Here is a 20491-nt window from a genome sequence, read left to right as displayed (position 1 = left end):
AATTATTGTGTAAAATTTCGACAGAACAATATAAATTCCCGTACTTCTTGATGTAAAATTTTTACATCAAGCGTGTCCGTGCATCAGGATAAAAATCTTCAGAAATGTATGACAAATAAATATTCTGTAAATGTATTCCTTTGATGTTTATTATTTTATTGTATTTTAAAAATATAAATTAGACTACGCATTTAATACATGTATTGTGTACCATCTCAAGTCATTGCATAATTAATTAATTGTCCATGTAAATAAAAATAATAAATAGAGTAGTTGGAAGTGTTTTAGTTGGAAAATACACACATTTGCATATAGAAAAGTAGATACATTTCACTTAATTTGTACCCCAGAGCCTTAAGATACTGACTAGTTTAGTTTATATTGTAGTTTACATATGTATGTATGCTGTCGCATTTATCCAGCCTAAAATTAGTTATTATTATTATAACAATTATAATTAAAAGTAAGAGTGTAGAAGAGATAAGTGGAAAATTGTGGTTAGTTAAAATGTAGAAAAAGTATATAAACTGGATAAAACTGGCCGTGCAAGGTCATTGACAAAGAACAATATTTAGCTACTAATAACCTTCAACAACTTAGCAGGATTTATACATCCTTATTTATGTATAAATAGCACCAACAACTATCGGAATCAGGTAAAAATTGCATGCAATAACATACAAATATATATATCAGTTTAGTATTAGTTATATATGCATATGCATAGCGCTAGTTAGGACACTACATTTGTAGTAATTCAACTAAACCCAATGAAATTAAAATTCGAAATCAGTAATGTTTGTCGTATTTGCAATAAATTCTACTGAGGTCTATGTTTGGACTACAACCGTTTTTTAACATCTTAAATGCGCATTGGCATGTGGTGGAGAGGCATTTGGGGAAATTGGGGGTTGGGGAAGTTATCAGTCGTTTGCGGCAGGAAGAAGCGGAATGCTGCTGCCGGTGCGATTTGCGCTTCCCTGCAAAATTGCAAATGAGAAGAGTTAGTAAATTATTTATTCTAAATGTTCCAAAACTTTATTTTTTTAAATCCATCTCACCGAGTAGTCGCAGTTTTTCTTTGCTCTTTCAAATGGCGTTTAGCGTGTTTTGCCAAATGATCGGAGCGAAGGAAACGGCGTCCACAATTGGAACACTGAAATCGCTGGAATCGAATTTTTGTGTGAATTAGTACATATATTAAGCATAACCATTCTGTAGAAGAATATGCATGTATATCAAATTAATCTTACCTTTTCTCCTGTATGAGTTCTGCGATGACGAGAAAGTTCGTCGGAACTGCAGAATCAGCACAAATCTTAATTATTAATCAACCTTGATTTGGTTAAGAAGTTTTCAGTTTTCATGCTCATACCGACTAAACTTTCTGCCACAACTGTCCCAAGTGCAGGCGAAAGGTTTTTCTCCTAGAAGAGGTGAGATAAAAGGATTTAAAGACTTGTGCAGATTTTCATATGTGAATTATGTAAGTCAAAATCATACCAGTATGAGTGCGTTCATGAGCTTTAAGATGTGATGACCTAAAACATAATGAATAATTTTTGAATTAAATATGGAATCGTTGTTGAAAATTGATGGAAATTAAGTGACGTGACTACTAAATATTACTTCTTAATAAACTTGTTACTCACTTGTAATAAGTCTTTCCACACCCTTCCCTGAGGCAGGCGTAGGTTCGTCTGCGTTCAGGAACTCCTGCGGCTGGAGTGCTTTTTCCAGCATTAATAGCAGCAATACTGCTAGTAATTGGTTGCTGTGCTGAGAAGGTTGAAGTTATCACTGCATTGTTGTGAAGATGCTGGGGCTGTGGCCCTCCTGGGAGCAGAAAGGGTGGAAACATAAAGTCTCCGCCTCCAGGCATGTAGAGAAATTGTTGTGGTTGCCCTGCATGATGATGGTTCTGGTGTTGACCATTGCTGTTGTTGAGGGGGATAAGGGTGAGCATGGGCATAAGTTTGGGGGCAATGGGACGAATGGTTGGAGGGTTTATCGGGACGCGGCTGGATGGTGGCGACAAAGGGGGAAATTGGGGGAAGTCGCCACCAAATTCCACCACGCCCCTTCCAGAAGGTATGTTCTTGTCCCTACGAGAACAATATTTGTTAAGTTTTTTTTTCCTCCAAATTGTATAAATGTCCGACTTACCTGTGTCCACTAGTCATTTCCGTCGTCTTTCTCGATGGGGGCACTTCAGGTGGGGTCAGCTCCTTTTGCTCTTCACTTAGCTCTATGAGAGCGCGTTGTTTCTTCCAGTTGAAACCGTAGTTGTTTGGCTTCGACTTTTGATAGTCTTGTTGATTTCCTTGTTGCTGTTCGCAAGTTGCCCGAGTATAACGCCCGTCCTTATGAGCCAGCATTATCACCGAGGCACGGGAAGACTCCGGATCGGAGTCAGATGCATCCATTCTCTAGTAAGTAAAAGTCGGCATGAAATTAAGACTTTCCTATGTGCAACCCCTTTACACATGTAACGGGTAGTATGGGTACCTTGACAGATCCATCGTTTGAAGAATGGTCCAAATCAATGTCACTCTCAGCATCAGACGTTTGTGGGGTGAGTGGCAGACTGAAGCCGTGTTCATCCGTGGGTATTGGACCCCCTCGATCCTTGGTAATGTTCCCCCGACTGATGGAAAGTAGACTGCGTGCCACAAGTTCCATCTCCACCTCATTCTGTAAAGCAGAGAAAAAGTGGACTGATTAATTCAGTGCAGGTCGCATCCCTTCTTATACACAATCCACCCGACCATTTCGAACACTAATTGTTGCATATTTATATATCAATGAATCTTGCTTATCAACTTTGATAAGCAAAACTAAAGCCACGCATCTGTCCCTTGTGGTATCCTTATCCAATACTGGGTAAGCATTGCGTACTATAGTGTGTGTCTCCACCCACGTAACCTAAAACTGACCCTAATCACTATTAATAATTATATTACAATATCGCCACAATTATCAACATTGTAGCTCATGCCAGACAAGCACGTCTCGGCGGCGTGGCGAGCCTTTTTGTGATGCAATCCACTATTTATTTACTTTACCACAAACATATCATACAGTGTTCCGCAAGTGCTGGTGCATGTATGTACATATGTGTGTAAGTAGCAATTAATAGGATGAAACCGCCCCACGTAATGTACACGTGACAAAATTAATAAATTTTGCAAGGATGGGATGGTGTTCCCCAAAATGAAAGCGACTTTGGACTTTGGCCATGTAATTATTTATGCAACAATGCCAATTGTGGGCAGTGCGATCAAAGACCGGTTCACATGCATAGCGTCATCTTTTTCGCCGCATTCTGTCATAAAACCCGATTGAATGGGAGGGTCTAAATTGCACCCGTTCTGACTTTCTTCCTTTCCTCATATGTGATAATCGCATACGTAATTGCAGCTGAATTCCATGTGTGGTGCCATAAGCTCTACTACCGATCATGCTCAACCAGCGTGTCTGGCGCTATACCCTCCTCATCTCTCTATCTGGGACAAAGATATCAATCCAAGTCTTTTGGCTGTTTCTGGCTGGGGCACGAGACGCCAAAGTGCTAACATCATATTGTTGCATTACATAATTTTGAGCAGAGAGCAAAGTTCTCACTCTTAAAAAGTCTGCCAACTAAGCAAAGTCAAAGTGCACTTATGACAAGAGCGGATAAAATGACGCAAACAGAATTTATTTCAAAGATTTCTGCAACATATCAACACTTGGATAATGACATGCTGTTCAATAATTGTACTCGATGTCCAATCTGAAACAATTAATTTTACAAAGACATCAGATCAGGCAGAAAGGTCGGACTTTGTCCTATGCATGGAGTAAATCATTCATGCAGTGAAAACGAAGCGCTTCCTCAACCGCGACAAGGCAAGGTTGTACATTGGACATGATCACGAAGCCTGAGCGTGGATGTTTATTTCCATTCTGCGGGTGAAATTGTTTCACAGCTTTTCAAGCACGAACTCATTAAGTAACACAGAACCAGTTATAAGAAGAAAGGCGAGATAATACATATCCATCCAGTAGATTTGTGTATGTGGGGCTTTGCTTCTTTAACTTGTGATAATACTAATAAGGAAAGTAAAATATCCAGTCGTTAGTATTATTGTTTACCTGCGCGTGCATGCCTCGACCAAAATAGTGTAACAAAAAGGTATTTTAAGTTGAAAGAAAATGAAAATAAGGATGTCAAACAAAATTTTCTACACCAAAGCCGAACTATTTGGTAAGACATGTATGTGCATTAATGTCCCGCTGCATAGCTTCCGTGTCTTGATTATCGTCGCCAAACCGTCTCCCAACCGGATTGTCCTACTCCCAATTAATTAATTATGCGACCAAGTGCAAAGGATTTAGTCATTCATCCAGTTAAACATTAAAATTAAATGCATGTCCCACATTTTTATCATGTATTTGAGATTAAGAAAGTTTCAGTATCGAGCTTAAATGAATGGTGAGTTTATCTTGGGACGAATTTCTACGATGTCAGGCACAGACGCAGAGCAATGTGTAACGCATTCAGTGTATGTAAGTGGTATGGGTTTTACATGCATATTCCGTGTGACCCACCGCACCGCACGCCGAGGCTGCGTGCTGCATTTTTTCTGTAAAAATAAACTATGCATCGCAGCTTTTCTTTAATTTTTTGCCTGATTAATAGTAGAGACGGAGAGTTTTGGATATTCGATTGATAGAAATATTTCTACAAAAGCTTATTAGAGAACTTATCCAAGTTTGTATATTTACACAAAGTTGGAACTGCTAACAAATGGATGTGACCAGTCATCGTCATGTGGTCATAAAATTACCCTTGGCTTTATTGACAATTGTGTATAGACTGATGATAATATCATAATGTAGCGTATGTAATTGTATGTGGAATATCAGTGTAGTACGTGGTGATTGTGCTGGTGGTGGTGTGTGTACCATTTATTATTAGCTGCTAGATATATGACGCTATTATCATCGGAGTGGAAATGACGTTGCTGAATCTTCTTCACGGGACAAAGTCCATGAACCAAACCGTGTACACGTGAACAATGCGTGATCAGCACTAGTCTGTGGTGCATAGTGAGGCAGTCAGTCAGTGGCGATGATGATAAGCCAAATCAACTTTACGCAACGCGCACCCATTGCTCCAAGCACTACAGCAATGTAATAAGAAGGATAATTTAGCAACCTCTTAAGAATGCAAAAAATAGGAAAACAGTAAACAAGACAGACCAGGAAAAACACGCAGCATCGTATCCATACGATTATAGTATCTGTTTGTCATACTACAAACTACTGCTAATTCACCAATTTCATGCCCTTTGGTCCACAAACAAATGGAATAGCTTTCATGAGGACAGAACAGGATATAAAGTGCGAAACATTCCTATTTTCCTTTCCTGCTCACTTATTTATTATTTGGACCTCAAAAGCAGCATATTTGGTCCCCTAGACACGTTGTTGTAAAGTTGTTGTCTCTGTTTACGAGACGGGACGACGCCTAAAAATCAGGTTGTTTTTCTTGGTTTTGCCAACTTTGATGGCATTGGCGAACTTTCTTGGTTTTGTAAATTTTAATGGTATTGGCGAACGTCCAGGTTAATGAATTTGTGGGTCTACATACCTCGGAATATAAACTTTGGACTTTGTACTGATCTATGCATGATCAATGTAGCTGCAGCATAAATAAAGTGCGAGACGGTATCCATTAGCTTAAATTTTCCGGAACCAAATTAGAATCCTAAAAAATCTATATATGGGAACAAAACGACTCCTGCTTGGACTTTGGCCGCATCTCGAGTTAATGTCTTAACAAGTCAAATTAACGTAGTCTTGTCTTCATTGCACAGCATAATAAATATTCATGACATTTGAAAGTCTCAACTGCACTGGATCTTTAAAGTTCAACATGTTATATGTAGATCCTCTATTATCCATTTAATTGTGATGTTCCGACCAAATTTCATGCATTCACGAATATTGGCTGACTGGTATGTATGTATGAATCTACAAAACGTATTGGCAAACTTGGCGGAGCTAAAGAAATATTGCGTCTTAAGTCTTATGTAAACCTGGCTATTTACACAACACATGGAAAATTATGGACGGACGAGTATCATTATAAATATTATGGGAACACGGATCTTTTATGTGCATACATACTTCCACAAGAGAAAAGCTAATTGACATTTGCACCTTCGAGTGAAACGATCGTTCTCATCCGTTTAAGTGATTAACTATTTGCTAAATAGTTTCCAGTGCTCCACTAACATTGCCCATTGTAGACATTGTATAGCATTTTCTGCCTGCCATACATTGCAAACTACTTACCACCGGCTAAAAACTAATTTATTTGTTGCAGATGTAAATATAGGTATGTAGCTACGTGGCTTCTTAAAGTATCCAATAAGATGTATCATACACAAATGCACATCTATGCTTTTGTAACTAAGAAAATACGAGAATGAGACATCTCCTATCCAGTGGAACTAGCAGTGGTTCTAATTCCTCGGTAAGAAATCACAAAGCTCTCTGGCTGGATATACTGATTAGCAGAAACAGAAATATCGCGTACGTGGAGATTAAGAAGATGTACATAAATATATTCATAATGTACGAGTCCATCGTGCTGCACATTATATAATTTCATCTCATTTCCATTAAACCACGAGTCACAAGACTAGTCTTCCAGTAATCTATTTTAGTCCCAAAATTGCTACTACCTCGTCCAAGTAGCGTGAAAAGCGTCAGGTCATCCTCCATCCATGTATCGATTTGATTGTCAACGGGTGAAACCACCACACCCGAAACAAACCAACTGATTTGGCCAATCAAGGCATGATGTGTCATGTCATTCATAATGATAACCTTGCCCTGCACCATTCTAGAGAAGATGAGAGAGACATGCCTTATTTTGTTCAGTAAATATGTAGTTCATCATTCCATGTATCAATACTTTTGCCAATTTATGTATTCATTATGAAATTCATGGCCATTAGTTTTGGCAGAGTTAATTAGGAGGATGAGTGATGCAATTTCATTCCGAGTTGCAATTACTATGTAGCTTTCTACAACTGCTATACGTACAAATTTGCATGTAGGTCGGGATTAGAAATATTGGGATTCAAGTGGTAAATCCCGAATTCAGACCACTTCAAACTTGTTATCAGACACAATAATCTACCGCAATAAACACGGGCAGGTAAATAAACATAAATACATAAATAAATAAAGGAGTAGGGCTACCTGAGTGAGAAATTAATCAGGAATGACTTTGCAGCTAAAATCAGTCATTCACATTATTCATTCAATATTTTCCAGACTGAGCCTTGCTCAACATAGAATCCGCACCAATGGTTCTAATTTCATACAGGATAATGCTGCGTTTGAGGGTTGGCAAAAACGTGAATTACCATTAAAGTAAGGTAAGTAGTTATAGCCTGTAACTTACATATGCATTGTGAAGGTAAATAAATTATACTTGGTGATATATGCATGTATCGTAAAGGTGTTTATGAATGTCAATCGTCACCTGAGTACTAAAATTCAGCGTTGCGTTAACATGAATTGCATGACGTCACTGCACGACTGGCATATAATGCAATCACCAGAGACAAAGTATCATGACGAGGGGTCAATCAACTATTGTGTTGATAATCACCACGCGACAAATCAATCAACAGATTTATGATTATGAATTTTTAAAAAATCAGAGATCTAATAATTTTGAATTTGTAACTAAATATTTAAGTTGTCCAGAAATAATGGCGATATTAAATTGTAGGTGGGTATTATATAATAGGCTTAAAAAACCATATCGGATACCTCAGTTAGTAGCGAAATAAAGCGTTGCATAAAAAGAGGGATGCCATTTTTTCAGATCGGTGACGCACTGCATGCTCAAACGATTCCACACAACAAAGTCCAAATTGTGCATGTGTCGGGTGCGTGATAGCATCATGCACATGCACATGAACGAGTGAAGGATATAAAGAAATCCAACTCTATTTAGATGACAGCCTAAGTACTTACACCCATCAAATTGGCAACTATTTATTTTTTTACTTATTAATGCACTACTGAGTACGTAGGATATCTAAACCTGGGACTGTGTATGAATACCCGGCATAAAATACTATGCACTGTTCCAAGTGGGAAAGCATTGTCTCTTTAATTAAAGAGTAAATGTTGCTTCGTTCCCATTAATTGCATAAAACGACATTTTTCCTAGCTTCTTTCCCCATTTATACTACGTCAAGTTCAATTTGCTCAACTAATTGCTTGGAACTTACCTTGTCGAGATAACATTCCCGAGTTGGTGGTGTGTTGGGTGGTGACAGCATGCTTAGATCCAAAGCCATTGTGAAGAGCAGTGTATGGAATCGATGTACGTGAATATATCACTTGAATATATAGTTTGTTTTTAATAGAAATATCACTTTTGAGTTAAAATTGTATTTGTATTTGTATTGTAATCACAGGCGGGATATGACTTCTTTCATAAAACGGAAAGAGAATTATCATGAAATAGGCGTAATCGTTTCAAATTTGTAAGGTTGTAAAAATGTGTGGTTGTGTATTTCCGGAATTTCCGGGAACTATCTTGGTACACTTGATAATTGGTAAGTGAGCGAGATAACAAAGTGTATGTAAAAGTGCATGAAAGTGGTTGCGTAATCAGCGTGGTAACTCAACTCTTCTCCTCTGGAGGTTGGAGAGCGACTGTTGTGATGGGAAAGACTGCTGCTGTCTCATCGTCGAGTCGAGTAGGTTGCCCCTTTGGCCAATCGCGGCGGAGGGTGCGGCGACTGTCCACGTGAATGCTGAGTGTTTGGCGAATGTTCACGCAACCAGGGTTCCTCGTCTTCCTCTGTGCATCTCATCTGACCGGAAGAGAATGTTGGACACAAGGATTTCAGGCGAGTGAGTCTCGTACGTACCAAGTGACATTTTTAGGGCATGCATGTGTCTTTTTAACAGATATCTCATATCTTTAGAGGAAAGTATTGTATGCAATAGCATGCATATGACATAGTTTGCAGTGATGTCTTCATATATAGAGTTGCATATATTAGGATGTCTTAGATGTTGACCAATTAATTTTGCGCGTTAAAATGTGTTACGTTTTTTAGTATACGCATTATACACCATCTGAGATATTTTTAATATTGATGGGAATTTCTAATTTGTGAATGTGCTCAATATTCATTGTGAATATTTATATTTGAAAAATAAAATAGAAGAAAAACTTTTTAGAATTTCAAAAATTTCTAAAAATTTCTCAAAACAAAAAATTGCATTTTTCTTAAAACGAACCTAAACGTGTGTAACGAATTTTGTTGAAAAATGTCCTAGTTAAACTTAAAGTGGCTACTTTGGAAAAATCGATTTGAAGTTAAATATAGACGGAAAGATATACAATTATTCAGGGATTTTAATTAGGATATGTAACGTCAATAGCAGATACATATATATCGACGTAAAATTACATAAGCATTCATCTAGCAATGACTTATGATTTCTCGGTTAGTTTTTAGGTAGAATCTTATGAAGGACCTTTCAGCATTTTGACATTCTCGACTGTAAGGGGAACCCTGTTTCCACTACAGCGGCACGCACTTGGTCTGATCACTCAGGAAACTCGTGCACACCAGTTGAGCTTTGAACTCACACACCACCAAACCAACCCAAATCTCCGTCATAATAGTCAATGCCACACATGAAATAACAACAAACAATGCAAAAACTGACTAATCTTGATGATGCTGTTTACGAGAGGAGGCTGTGTCCGTCGTGTCATCAGCATGCAGTGCTTACCAATAATAGGTACATTATAGCATGAAATAAGTTGCTATTCTATGCATGCAAATTTTAGCACCAAAATTACCAAAGAAAATTTATATTTTCAAAATGTAAATCGTGTTTTTCATGTCGACAAACAAAATTTATTAATAGCTTTTCAAGTTTTCCATGACGATACTAATTAAAAGCTTCACATTGATGCTAACTAATACGAAATAATAGAGGACGGAAGATATGTTATGACGATCGAATAATTAATAAGTACGTACAAGTCGAAAGTAATTTCTGCCTCAATGCAGATAAACAATTTGCGTCGAGCTCGAGATCAGGTTAAGGGCCCGGGGGAAGATTTACTTGATTTTATGTTAGCAACAATAATTGCCAGGGCCCCAAGATTATTATCGCTCTGTTAGGTTACGACCACAATTAATTGACACCGTTTCTATGGGACACTCACGTTCAAAAGCTTTGGTTTTGTCACTGCTTTTGAAAAAGTTTCCCTCAAGTCCCTCAAGTTTTTGAAAAAAGTTGTTTCTTTTGTTCCATGGATACTCAAAATGCAATTCCTGCCATTAATTTGGCAATTCTAAGCCAATTTGTCCTCACTTTACGACCAAATATCTCCACTGCACAAGAGGGCAGATCGTCAAAAAAAACTCAAGTAAAATCTAAAGATATGATTAACTCATTAAACATAATTTAAAAAATCTGCCCTCTTGTGCATTGCTGAATTTTATCGTCAAAGTTGACGTGATTTCTAAGCAACTTCCCCCAGGCCCTTAATATTACAAATCATGGAAGTACATATTTGCATGCAAAAATTTATGTCATGCACAGTTCATTTGTAACTTTCCATTTTCGAATCCGGGTCTTAACTAAAATATTTTGAATTAAAGTTGCATATAAATACGTCAGCAATTTTAATTGTTTCTGTAAACAACATGTCGATGCTGTACACAGACCCGTTTGGCTTATCCTTAGAGATTATATTCATGCATATGCATTTAGCTGGCGAAGATGAGATTTTGAAGATGAATTTATAATAAAGCATAATTTAAAATTTTAATTTTTGTGATAAGACTTGCGTCTGTGAACCCTTACAATGTCCACTGAGGATGGTTTTTATTCCAGCAACTACCGGGGAATAAATAAAAAAAATGATGTGAGGCCGAAGGACATCCCAAAAGCGAAACTCAAAAATCATGAACGGTTTTGTATTAAGAGGACCAAAATTTCGACCCCGTCCATTACAGGCAAAAATCTGATGTCACGGGACATATTTGAATGCATCCATAACATCTTAAGCCATCCATCAAAGACAAGAAAAACTATTGTCCGTACTTCTCACAACAGCAAAATGGTTACGGACTGCTAAGCTAAGCGAAAATTCAATTTTGCGTCAAAATCTTACAGCACATCATGTGCCCTTCAAGCTTAAGTAGTTGATCGATTTTAGTCATAACGTGAACAATATTTTCTCATAGACTAAAGCCAACTAATAACAACCATCGGTTTGGGTTCCACAGATTTGTGGTTATTATTAAATCTGAAAAGTTGTGATTAATCTAACTTGGAAAAGTAATAGAAATTGGTCTTATAGAGCTGTGAATCCCATATAATTTATACATAATATTACGTACATATGTCATATGTGTGGCATAAAAATATTTTTAAACAACTAGATCCGCTATGAGATACCGAGTTTTAAAATTAATCTAAAATTGAGACTGTCCACTTACTTATGTATATTGTCCGAACTGTATGTGTCCCCAGATTCGTCAAGTGTATGTTAGATATGTGATTTACTGATGTATGTAGATGTAAGTAAATATGGTTTCAATTTGAAACTTTCCAATTGAAACAATATTAATTGAAACTTTCAATTCTTTTATCTGGACTACACAAATATTAATTTGATCGGGTTTGATATGCTATATAAAAGAAATATAATTTCAATTTCTGCTCATACTTTGTAAGTAATCAAACGGTCATGGAGAGTCAGTCACTTATATTAATATAAATTTGGCAAATTAAAGTGAATTAGGTATCACATATGAAATGCATGTAAATGTGTATGCCAGTTGAAACTCCAGACTTTTGCCTAGCTTGCCTCTCATGTAATTATTACCTCCAAAGATTTTGATTCTGCTAAAGATAACAATTTAATCAGTCATCATAGCTTAATTGATAGATTCTATTGTTTGATTCTAATTTAACCAAAGGCCAACTTTTCTCTTATTTTAATATACGATTTGTGTTGACAATTTGGCTACATAATTTAATATTTATTCGAAATAAAGAAGCAATATGTCTGAACAAATAAATAATGTATTGTTCAACGGTGATTTGATGGAATTAATCCTAGCTTAACATTGTAAAGTTGTCCGTGGAATATCTTCGCCAGTCGTCGACTTTGTCAGCCACAAATAAACAATGTCCAGTACAAATTAAAGTTATACAGAATAAAATATCTATTTGAGAATGCCTTCGCAGTACATCCTGGCAGCGTATGAAACCTACGCTAAAACGTATCAAAAATGGAACAAAATTCCTATCGAATGGGATTTAAAGAATAAAAAACTGCGTTGCAATTCTTTGTCGCACTTAATTATTTGGGAGTTTGATATCTGTTGCGCTTTCATAATCGTCTCCATGATTGCAGGACTAATCTTACAGCAACTCATATCAAGAGATGAAAACGTCCCTTTGTCAGTGCTGTTTGCCAATGGGACAAGTTTCATTGTCATGATTGCAGCAATCTCAGTCTACATCAACATGGTACTCAATGGACGCTCATTTGTCACGGGCTACAACCAACTTCTGACCCTTGAATCAAACTTGGAAGCCCTAGAAGGTAAATGTATACTAAATTTCTCATTAACGTGTATGGATAATATTGGTAACGCTTGTTTAAAAAATTGCTTAGAAAACTCACACGCTGCTGGACGACTAAAACCTGAGCCTGACAATGACCTCTTTGTTAAGGCATTGAAACCATGCACTTTATTTTGCTACCCTTCCGCACTTGTCGTAACGTGTGTCGCAGTGTTTCTGAAAATTGATCCTGGCTACCTCTTCTTTCATCAAACAAGGGTGTTTTTAGGATATGCAAATGATTCGGCATGGACCACAGAAATGATTGTAGGATTTCTGAGGTCAAGTGTATTTTTCTTGGCACTTATGGAAACTGGGAGGGTATGGCCCTTGGCCTGCATGGTGCATATCTCGTATAAAATGATGATCAGCAACTGTATTGGAGTGATGCACAGGTATTAATTAATTAATGCATTGCTTATAGTTAATCAATTTTCTACGACATACATATTATGGTTTTAATTATGCATGCTGCACATTGTACAGGATAACGCAAAGGATTCATGAGTGTGGAATATCAAAAATTAAAAATGTCGCCCTCTTGAAAATGGTGCTTTATCAGCAGAATAATCTTAACCTTGTGATGGGACTAGGTGGGTCCTTGGATCAAACGGCGCTGTTTATTCAGCTGCAGATGACCGTGATTTGCGGAATCGTCACAAATTTTGCAACCTTAAGGTTACTGAAAATTACTTGGACTTTAAAAATTCCCAATAGTTGTTGCACATAATGTATATTATTCGACCTTTTTGTATAAAAGGTTCTACGATTCACTCCCGTTCGTCATCTATCACAAAATGCCGTTTATCTCATTATTGCTGGCGTTATGTACCAATGCCATGTTGAAATATTGTCATGTAATCGCTGACAATTCCACCGATCTACGCATTCTGTTGACAAAAGTGACTGGATGGAATGGACGTCGTGGATATTTCTCAAGAAAGGTAATTACAGCAAGCGATAACATCAGTTATCATATAATCGAATAAATTTATAAAGGTGGCCGCCATTCGAGGCCTCCGAATATACGGAGGAGTGGGACATGTGCAAATTCTTTGGATCGAACGGGGGACCAAAGCAAAGTTCTTTGATTTTATTTTGAATCAAACAATTGATTTATTATTGGCAATTCCCAGGGGGGTAAAAATATACAAGTCAAAAGCTGGAAAAAGAGCTAAATCAAAATTGGCAGTGGCATTATAAAATAAATATTTGTGGCAGAATTTGCACTTGACACAAGTAGTAGATTTGCATGCAAATAACAAGTCGTAGTATGCACAAACGCATATTTATTCTGGAAAACAAACACGGATTGTGAACTTGTGTAGTTTTATTATGCTTTGTAAATATAAATAATGTGACATGAAACACTTCGGAATTATTTGTTAAAGCCTTCTTCCAGTAATTTCAGTAATGTAATCCAAGAAAGCTGTGATGCGTGTGAAGGCCACTGGGAAACCACGTTCGCAAGTGAAAGTTCCAAAAGACACCACCCCCAAAACGGTGTAATGTGGGTCCACCCCTTCACCCTCTCGTATCATCAAAGGACCTCCTGAATCCCCACGACATGGCGAGTGAGTCGGTGTTGTCTTAACGCATATATTATTTCCGGTGAGGATGTCGCGGAAAGTGTGACGACAAGCAGCGTTTCCAAGTATGGTCACGTTTGTCTTTTGGAGCACAGGGCTCACCTTTCCACGGTCAGCTGTGATGCCCCACCCAGCCACCGTAACAGCCTGCACACAGCATAAGGTCATTTTCACTGCATAATTGTTCCTCTTTTGATCATCACCTCTTTGTTCAACTCACCTCTTTGTCAAATGTCTCGGCCACATGTTTCCTGTTTGGAAGGCAAACTGGACCGATGTTGGGTGCATATGTGAGTTTCTCGGGGAGACGAATGATTGAAATGTCGTAAGTGATGCTGTCCATATTGTACTTTGGATGAAAAAAATATTTAAAAAATAGATATATATATATATATATATAAATATAAAAAATATAAAAAAATATATATATAAATGAATAATATATACCTTTGGATGAGTAAAGATATTCTCCTTGGTCACGTTTACGACAATACGATTGGGTTCCTCTTCCTTGGATGCCTTAATGTTGTGGGCTCCGATCAACAGCGTGATGTGTTCAGCACCGCTGGTACAATGGGCTGTGATAAATGAAAGCATAAATTAAAACTTATTCACAAAATATTCATCTAATTTTGAAACGAAATTTTCAAGTTTACCAGCCGTTAAAATATGGGTCTCGTCAATGACACTTCCACCGCAAAATGATTTGTGGTCAATGAGCATGGCGACCATCCAAGGAAATGAATGCGGGTCTGAAATATACAGAAGCATAGCATATACGTGCATATAGGTCATTGCGTTCCTGTTGGTCAAATTAGTGCATTTATGTATGTATTTGTATGGTACATGACTTACCTGCAGAGCTATTTCCAATAATTCGAGTACTGTTGTCTAAGGGAGCTGAAGTGGTCGTCGACTCACTTGGAGCAACCGTAGTAGTCGTTGATTCAGTGGGGACATAAGTTGAGCGACCACAAACTCCGTCATCGTTAGACTCAAAGTCTCCTTGTGAAGCGTCGACAGGTTTAACGACGTAGGCAAGTTTAAATCCTCTAATCATGGTGGAGAGTATGCCAAATTAATTACATGTTTCCTAATAAAAAGCGCGTATGTAAAAGTATTTTGATACCGCTCGACTGACCTGTAATTTAAAATGCTGTTAGACTTAAATCTAATCCCCAACTTGGTCCCATTTGAGAGCACGGTGAAAGGAGTCTTTTCATTCTGATCACCAGCATAATTGTCGACGGCATAGAAGGCCCCGTCCCTTGAGATTGAGAGTGAGTCGAAATAGTTCAAAAACCAAGGCTGCATGTCAATATCGAAAATGGTGGCGTGGATTGTTGTTCCTTCTGGGGCCGACAGTAACCATTCGCACTGGGTGGAAGGAGGATAGTCTAATGAATAAATGTGCACAACAGCGTATTACAAATGTGTACACGATTAATTAATTAATATGCAAGTTTGTACATATGCTAAATATACAAATTTTCTAGAATTTCCATGTTCAGTCATAGCTCAAAACGCACCTTCTGGATATTTGGGCGAAGTGATGACGCCATAATCCCACAAGGCCAAGGTCCTGTTTTCTGAGCAGCTATCCGTCGCACTGCCTCGGCCCCCTGGCAATCCAACTCCGTAGTCAACTCGGGCGTTTGAGATGAGGGGTGGAAAGATGGGTCGAGCGACGGTGGGGAAGATCGGGGCGGCCTTAAGGAACGGGAGCAGATCGGAGGTCGAAGGATTTCTGAGGAAAGAACCTGTGCCCTCGGTTCCCACGAATAGGCAAATAATTGGAGCTAAATAAATCAGGAACACCATTTTGTACAAATATATACTCCTGTATATGTCTTCCTGAAATGTTTTGGCTCCCCCTAAATAAATAAATGATGCATAAAACTCTAATGAACTCGGATTTTCTTTATATACTGCAATTTATGGGGTAATTTAATGAGTTTATTGTTCCCGGATTACAATATGAATGAGCTTATTGATTATCTCTTTGATAGTATTAGTATCTATCATGGGACAAATGTGAAGAATAGACTGAAACCCAGGCATTTTTGTACCAGAGCTAGCAAAAAATTACCATACAAATGGAGAAGAACTGTTTGAATAACCATCTGCACGGAACAATTAGTTAAGATTGGGACCTGCAAAATAGCCAAATTATGGAACTGACAGAAACTAATAATTAATTAGTTAACGGGGCATTATTTTTTTCTGATTAAACATGACATAATTTTTGCTGTACTTTCGGAAGTAATGCGTATTCGGTCCGGTCATATATGCAACATAATGTTGACACAGACTGCGAAAATGTATACTTCTAGTCTGAATAATAAATACAAGGTTGAGTAAAAGTTACAAATTAGCAATGACATTTGAATTTAAGTTAGTTTTATGCATTTTTTTCGCTATTGACCTCTCGCTGAAATCTTTCACCGTACTTTCTCCCTCAAATGGCTCAGAACGCTCCTCTCTCTGACGTTTACGGGAAGAGTTGCGTAGCGGGAAATGATTAACTTCTTTTTTACTGTTTTTTTTGTTGAATTTGTTTTTATTTTGCTCCTTGAAATAAAAAGGTAAATCTAAAGGAAACAATTAAAAGACGAGGTAAAGTTGCATTCTGTTAATAAATAATATAGTACATGTAAATAATACACTCGACTGGTACCACACAGCAGCAAGCGAATTAATCAGGTAGGACGGCTATTGAGATAGACATTGTGTCTGTGTGTATGGACAAAGTAAGTAATTTTTGGGATACTGTATATTTCAGTTAGGTTTTGGCTACTTCCTGGCTGTGCGAGATGGAGAGCGACCCGTCGATATCAAAATGCAGTCAAGAACAAGCGTTTCGATTCAACAGACCAGTCCCACCAGCGCCGCCGATACTTCGACCATCACTTATTTTTTCTTCGCCTACGCAGTCGGAAATACGACTAAACGATGTCTGGCCTCTTATTCATGATCGATTGGTCACCTACCTTAACGAACGTGGTAACGCTGAATCAAACTTGCGTTCAGCCGCCGAGACCCGACTTCACACAATCCTCAAGACGACGGGTGGGATGGGGGCAGCAACTCAGAATATAGAATTGACATTACTGTTCAAGCTCCTCAGGATGTTGGACATAGACACGAAGGAGTTAAAATCTTCGAATCAAACTGTGCGTTAAGCTGTTTAACACTGTTATCTTATACATATAAATGGTTTCATATTCTAAATCGTGTTTTAGATTGATCACAAGGTACTTGTACTCAAGCTGAATGTATGGGCTCTTAATGTGTGGAAAACGTTAGATTTTTCCACTGTACAAGATAAGATGCGATATGTGACCATGTTTGAAGATAAATTTTGCAGCACATTACATAAGGTATTTTACACTAGACACTGGGTGGCCGGAGCGTTAAGCTTGTTTCAAAATGCTTTTTACTTTTTACATTGTTTTTTCTAGATTCGATTAGATTCAGCTCTGTCCTTGAAAGTGGTTTCTTCCAAAAATGCACTGGACTTACTTGGTGTTATGAAAAAAATTCAAACAATATGGGTAGAAGAACTTAATGTGGCGACAATAAAGATGAAAAATGGAAATATTGTTGATAAAATTGAAGAAATCTTGAAGCAAGATATAAAGGAAAAACATGAACTGACCACAACTAAAGATGACCTATTGTTTTACAAGCAATATGTAAATGTAAAGAAACAATTAGAAAACGAATGCCACTTGTCGTACAAAGATACGCCAATGAGCGTGGCAATCCAAGGCAGGCTTATCAAGAAGATGGCAGATGTATTCCTACAAAGTGTACAAACGGATAAGGCTCATGGAGACCACTTTTTTATCCAGGCTCTTCTTCATAAAACGGTAAAATTTTTGTAACAAAAGTTTTTGACCAGTGCGTACATTAGTTTCGAACATTTAGAGCAATGTTTATTTTGCTAATTGTGATAGGCAATGTCGTGCCTTAGCTATAAAAGGGCACTTGTTTGGGTAATCATGCTGATTCTACCCCATTTGGTAGCAAATAGTAGAGCCGGTGGAATCATCCGTTTAATGCATCTAACACAGGGTTTACTCAGGCAAACTATGACGTTGGTAAGTTCTCTTTATTTTACTTTTCTTATTGAGTTTGCATGGATTGTTCAAGACAAATCTCTTATTCCCAGGACCACTCAATTAGCAGAAGAGATGAAGTGTCTGCATGGAAAGCAATTCTGACTTCCAATTTGAGTTCTGAAGATATTTCCTACTTCCATTCCATTATTTTGTCCAAACGTATTTTCGATAAAATTCCTTTCAATGAGAAAGTTTTTGAAAATTTTTACCCTGAAGTGGATAAAGTGGACAAGGAATCGGCATCACAAAGTCAGATCTACAATACATCGTCATCATTTGTTTATGATTCCGAGCTCTGCGATGTGGACGTTTCTTTGTTAGTTTCTGATGATTCGGTTGATCCATGGAAAATTAAAGGAACGGTGAACTGGGAAACTGGACTCATCAGTGAGGATTTGTAATTTGCAGTATTCACTTCGGGTTAATACATGCAACACCACTAGAAAAGTATTAATTTTTAACTGTAATATTTTTTCAATATTTTTTATCGCAGAACTGTATTTATTTTCATAGCTTGGTAGTATTGGTTCTCAAAGCAACGGATCATTAGGGTTACCAAAACGAATTGATTGATTGCGCCATACTTTCCAATAGCATAATAATAATTTAAATTGCAATTTTAAAGATTATCAATGAAATTTTATTTTATTGTGATCCTATTCTGTTACTTTTCACTACATGAAATTTTTGAATGATTAGATTTTGATCCGCATCATAATCTAAATGAACTCGATTGCTTTGAGTACTCTTATTATAAATATTGAAAATATCTCCAAAAAATAGTAATCAACTAAGGCTGAATTTTATGCAGATTCCAATTGAAATGATAAGCATGTACTGCACTACTAATTATTACTTGTAAACACTCAAATAAAAATTCAGACCTGACATTTCTTTTACTAATAAATAACATTCGGTAATACTTATTCGTTCGTAGATATTAGATGTATTTATGGATACATATTTATAATTTATTATATTTTTTGTCCAACCATGCTCATGAAATATCTTCGTTAACTTGGTAACTAGAACATAAATGGGTATTGTAGACCCCACCGAAAAGCAACGGATGTAATAATTGCAGTTAAGTGCATCGAGAGGAAAGGTAGAGTCATAAAGCGGAATAAAATAAAAATTCTATTTTACTTTATTACACCCGAACCGAACTCTACAAATCCAAGTAAATGGCTTCATCTGTGGGCACGTTCCAATAAATGAAAAAACATCGGTAGGTAATTTTACAGGTAATATAACATCATATACTTATGTACGCATACATATGCACACAAATTTATGGCTGACTAAAGATAATGCATATTTAAATTGTACATAATCGGTATAAATTGAAATCCCTACCTAAGGACAATTCGGATACATCAAAGAAAATATATGATTTTTATGATCTTATAATTGCTGAGATGAGACAGACAACTGTGTGGTCCCGAGCCTGTGCACTTCCCATGGATGATGTCTCAATTGCATCTTTTCAGAATTTCTACAACACCAACCCAAATGCACATTATTAATGTAAATTACGATTTCTTTTAAAAAATTGACAATCAATGGCTCATTATGTTGAAATAAGGATGCTTCAAAATTATGCTATGGGAACCCAATATAATTTTCTTATAAGTTTCAGTATGAAATTGACAATTTATTTGTATTTATGAAAAGAATTAAGGTGCTGAGAAGAAATACTTACGGGTTCAAGTATTTATAGTATCAATAGAAAATAATATGTAGATATCACTACGAACAATGAATTACCTTTGACAAACTATTTATGTGGAATCCTTTACAAATTTCTAGTTTCCTGCAATTTGTTGAATATTTATGAAACCTCGAAATACGATGTATAAATACCAACCATATTGCAACATTGTTACTTCGCATTTTGATGTAGGGGTGATTTATGTATTCCTCTCTTAAAAGGCTCAACGCCATAAGTAAAGGATACAAATCTATGTTTAAAGTGCAATTCACAAGTAATAGGGTCTGAATTTCTGGCGGCAAAATCACGTGCCCATAAGGTTAACATTGGAGGGCGGCTAAAATTCAATTTGACCGTGGACCCATCAAGAGTGAAAC

The 20491-nt window shown here is 37.1% G+C and overlaps 4 protein-coding genes and 1 long non-coding RNA gene across 7 annotated transcripts; 2 read left to right on the top strand and 3 right to left on the bottom strand.

Moving 5' to 3' along the window:
• Positions 1 to 120: 120 nt before the first annotated feature.
• LOC110849509 (Krueppel-like factor 10) lies at positions 121 to 8754 on the bottom strand. Its single transcript, XM_022096922.2, has 9 exons — positions 8307 to 8754; positions 2509 to 2694; positions 2167 to 2429; positions 1653 to 2105; positions 1504 to 1541; positions 1376 to 1427; positions 1254 to 1299; positions 1062 to 1165; positions 121 to 980 (listed from the first exon to the last, which is right to left on the bottom strand). The coding sequence occupies exons 1-9, from the start codon at positions 8373 to 8375 to the stop codon at positions 863 to 865; spliced, it is 1329 nt and encodes a 442-aa protein (XP_021952614.1). The 5' UTR covers positions 8376 to 8754; the 3' UTR covers positions 121 to 862.
• Positions 7037 to 14085, top strand: LOC118433838. The gene is made up of 7 exons (XM_035846163.1): positions 7037 to 7216; positions 7336 to 7439; positions 12479 to 12670; positions 12743 to 13085; positions 13177 to 13368; positions 13451 to 13634; positions 13690 to 14085. Exons 3-7 carry the CDS (start codon positions 12562 to 12564, stop codon positions 13891 to 13893), a joined length of 1032 nt encoding a protein of 343 aa, XP_035702056.1. The 5' UTR covers positions 7037 to 7216; positions 7336 to 7439; positions 12479 to 12561; the 3' UTR covers positions 13894 to 14085.
• LOC110863444 (proclotting enzyme) lies at positions 13979 to 16192 on the bottom strand. The gene is made up of 7 exons (XM_022112755.2): positions 15809 to 16192; positions 15421 to 15676; positions 15135 to 15331; positions 14936 to 15031; positions 14727 to 14857; positions 14500 to 14628; positions 13979 to 14426 (listed from the first exon to the last, which is right to left on the bottom strand). Exons 1-7 carry the CDS (start codon positions 16098 to 16100, stop codon positions 14076 to 14078), a joined length of 1452 nt encoding a protein of 483 aa, XP_021968447.1. The 5' UTR covers positions 16101 to 16192; the 3' UTR covers positions 13979 to 14075.
• Positions 16193 to 16763: 571 nt separating this feature from the next.
• On the top strand, positions 16764 to 19329 carry LOC110862063. 3 transcript variants are annotated; one of them, XM_035846153.1, is made up of 7 exons: positions 16772 to 16895; positions 16967 to 16982; positions 17062 to 17452; positions 17522 to 17659; positions 17741 to 18151; positions 18239 to 18382; positions 18454 to 19329. In XM_035846153.1, the coding sequence occupies exons 3-7, from the start codon at positions 17093 to 17095 to the stop codon at positions 18802 to 18804; spliced, it is 1404 nt and encodes a 467-aa protein (XP_035702046.1). In that variant the 5' UTR covers positions 16772 to 16895; positions 16967 to 16982; positions 17062 to 17092; the 3' UTR covers positions 18805 to 19329. The 3 variants fall into 3 exon arrangements, with proteins under 3 accessions (XP_021966910.1, XP_035702046.1, XP_035702044.1); XM_035846151.1 differs by having other exon boundaries at positions 16964 to 16982; XM_022111218.2 differs by having other exon boundaries at positions 16764 to 16982.
• A 21-nt stretch (positions 19330 to 19350) lies between these two features.
• On the bottom strand, positions 19351 to 20280 carry LOC118433840. Its single transcript, XR_004833606.1, has 2 exons — positions 20171 to 20280; positions 19351 to 19898 (listed from the first exon to the last, which is right to left on the bottom strand). It is a non-coding gene; the product is annotated as an uncharacterized LOC118433840 (long non-coding RNA).
• Positions 20281 to 20491: the final 211 nt, after the last annotated feature.

The sequence above is a fragment of the Folsomia candida genome, unplaced genomic scaffold (assembly GCF_002217175.1).
Source record: "Folsomia candida strain VU population unplaced genomic scaffold, ASM221717v1 Fcan01_Sc001, whole genome shotgun sequence".
Taxonomy (NCBI): Eukaryota; Metazoa; Arthropoda; class Collembola; order Entomobryomorpha; family Isotomidae; genus Folsomia; species Folsomia candida.
This window is presented reverse-complemented; position numbering and strand designations above follow the sequence as displayed.

Coding starts and splice junctions, on each gene's coding strand:
- LOC110862063 (XM_022111218.2), top strand. CDS start 17,093: ATGGAGAGCGACCCGTCGATATCAAAATGCAGTCAAGAACAAGCGTTT. Junction 17,453..17,521: donor TAAAATCTTCGAATCAAACT/GTGCGTTAAGCT, acceptor ATCGTGTTTTAG/ATTGATCACAAGGTACTTGT. Junction 18,152..18,238: donor AGGCTCTTCTTCATAAAACG/GTAAAATTTTTG, acceptor TAATTGTGATAG/GCAATGTCGTGCCTTAGCTA.
- LOC110863444 (XM_022112755.2), bottom strand. CDS start 16,100: ATGGTGTTCCTGATTTATTTAGCTCCAATTATTTGCCTATTCGTGGGA. Junction 15,677..15,808: donor TTCGCCCAAATATCCAGAAG/GTGCGTTTTGAG, acceptor TTTATTCATTAG/ACTATCCTCCTTCCACCCAG. Junction 15,032..15,134: donor TATTGGAAATAGCTCTGCAG/GTAAGTCATGTA, acceptor TGTATATTTCAG/ACCCGCATTCATTTCCTTGG.
- LOC118433838 (XM_035846163.1), top strand. CDS start 12,562: ATGATTGCAGCAATCTCAGTCTACATCAACATGGTACTCAATGGACGC. Junction 13,086..13,176: donor TGTATTGGAGTGATGCACAG/GTATTAATTAAT, acceptor CACATTGTACAG/GATAACGCAAAGGATTCATG. Junction 13,635..13,689: donor GTGGATATTTCTCAAGAAAG/GTAATTACAGCA, acceptor AAATTTATAAAG/GTGGCCGCCATTCGAGGCCT.
- LOC110849509 (XM_022096922.2), bottom strand. CDS start 8,375: ATGGCTTTGGATCTAAGCATGCTGTCACCACCCAACACACCACCAACT. Junction 2,695..8,306: donor GGGAATGTTATCTCGACAAG/GTAAGTTCCAAG, acceptor TCTGCTTTACAG/AATGAGGTGGAGATGGAACT. Junction 1,428..1,503: donor TCATGAACGCACTCATACTG/GTATGATTTTGA, acceptor CACCTCTTCTAG/GAGAAAAACCTTTCGCCTGC.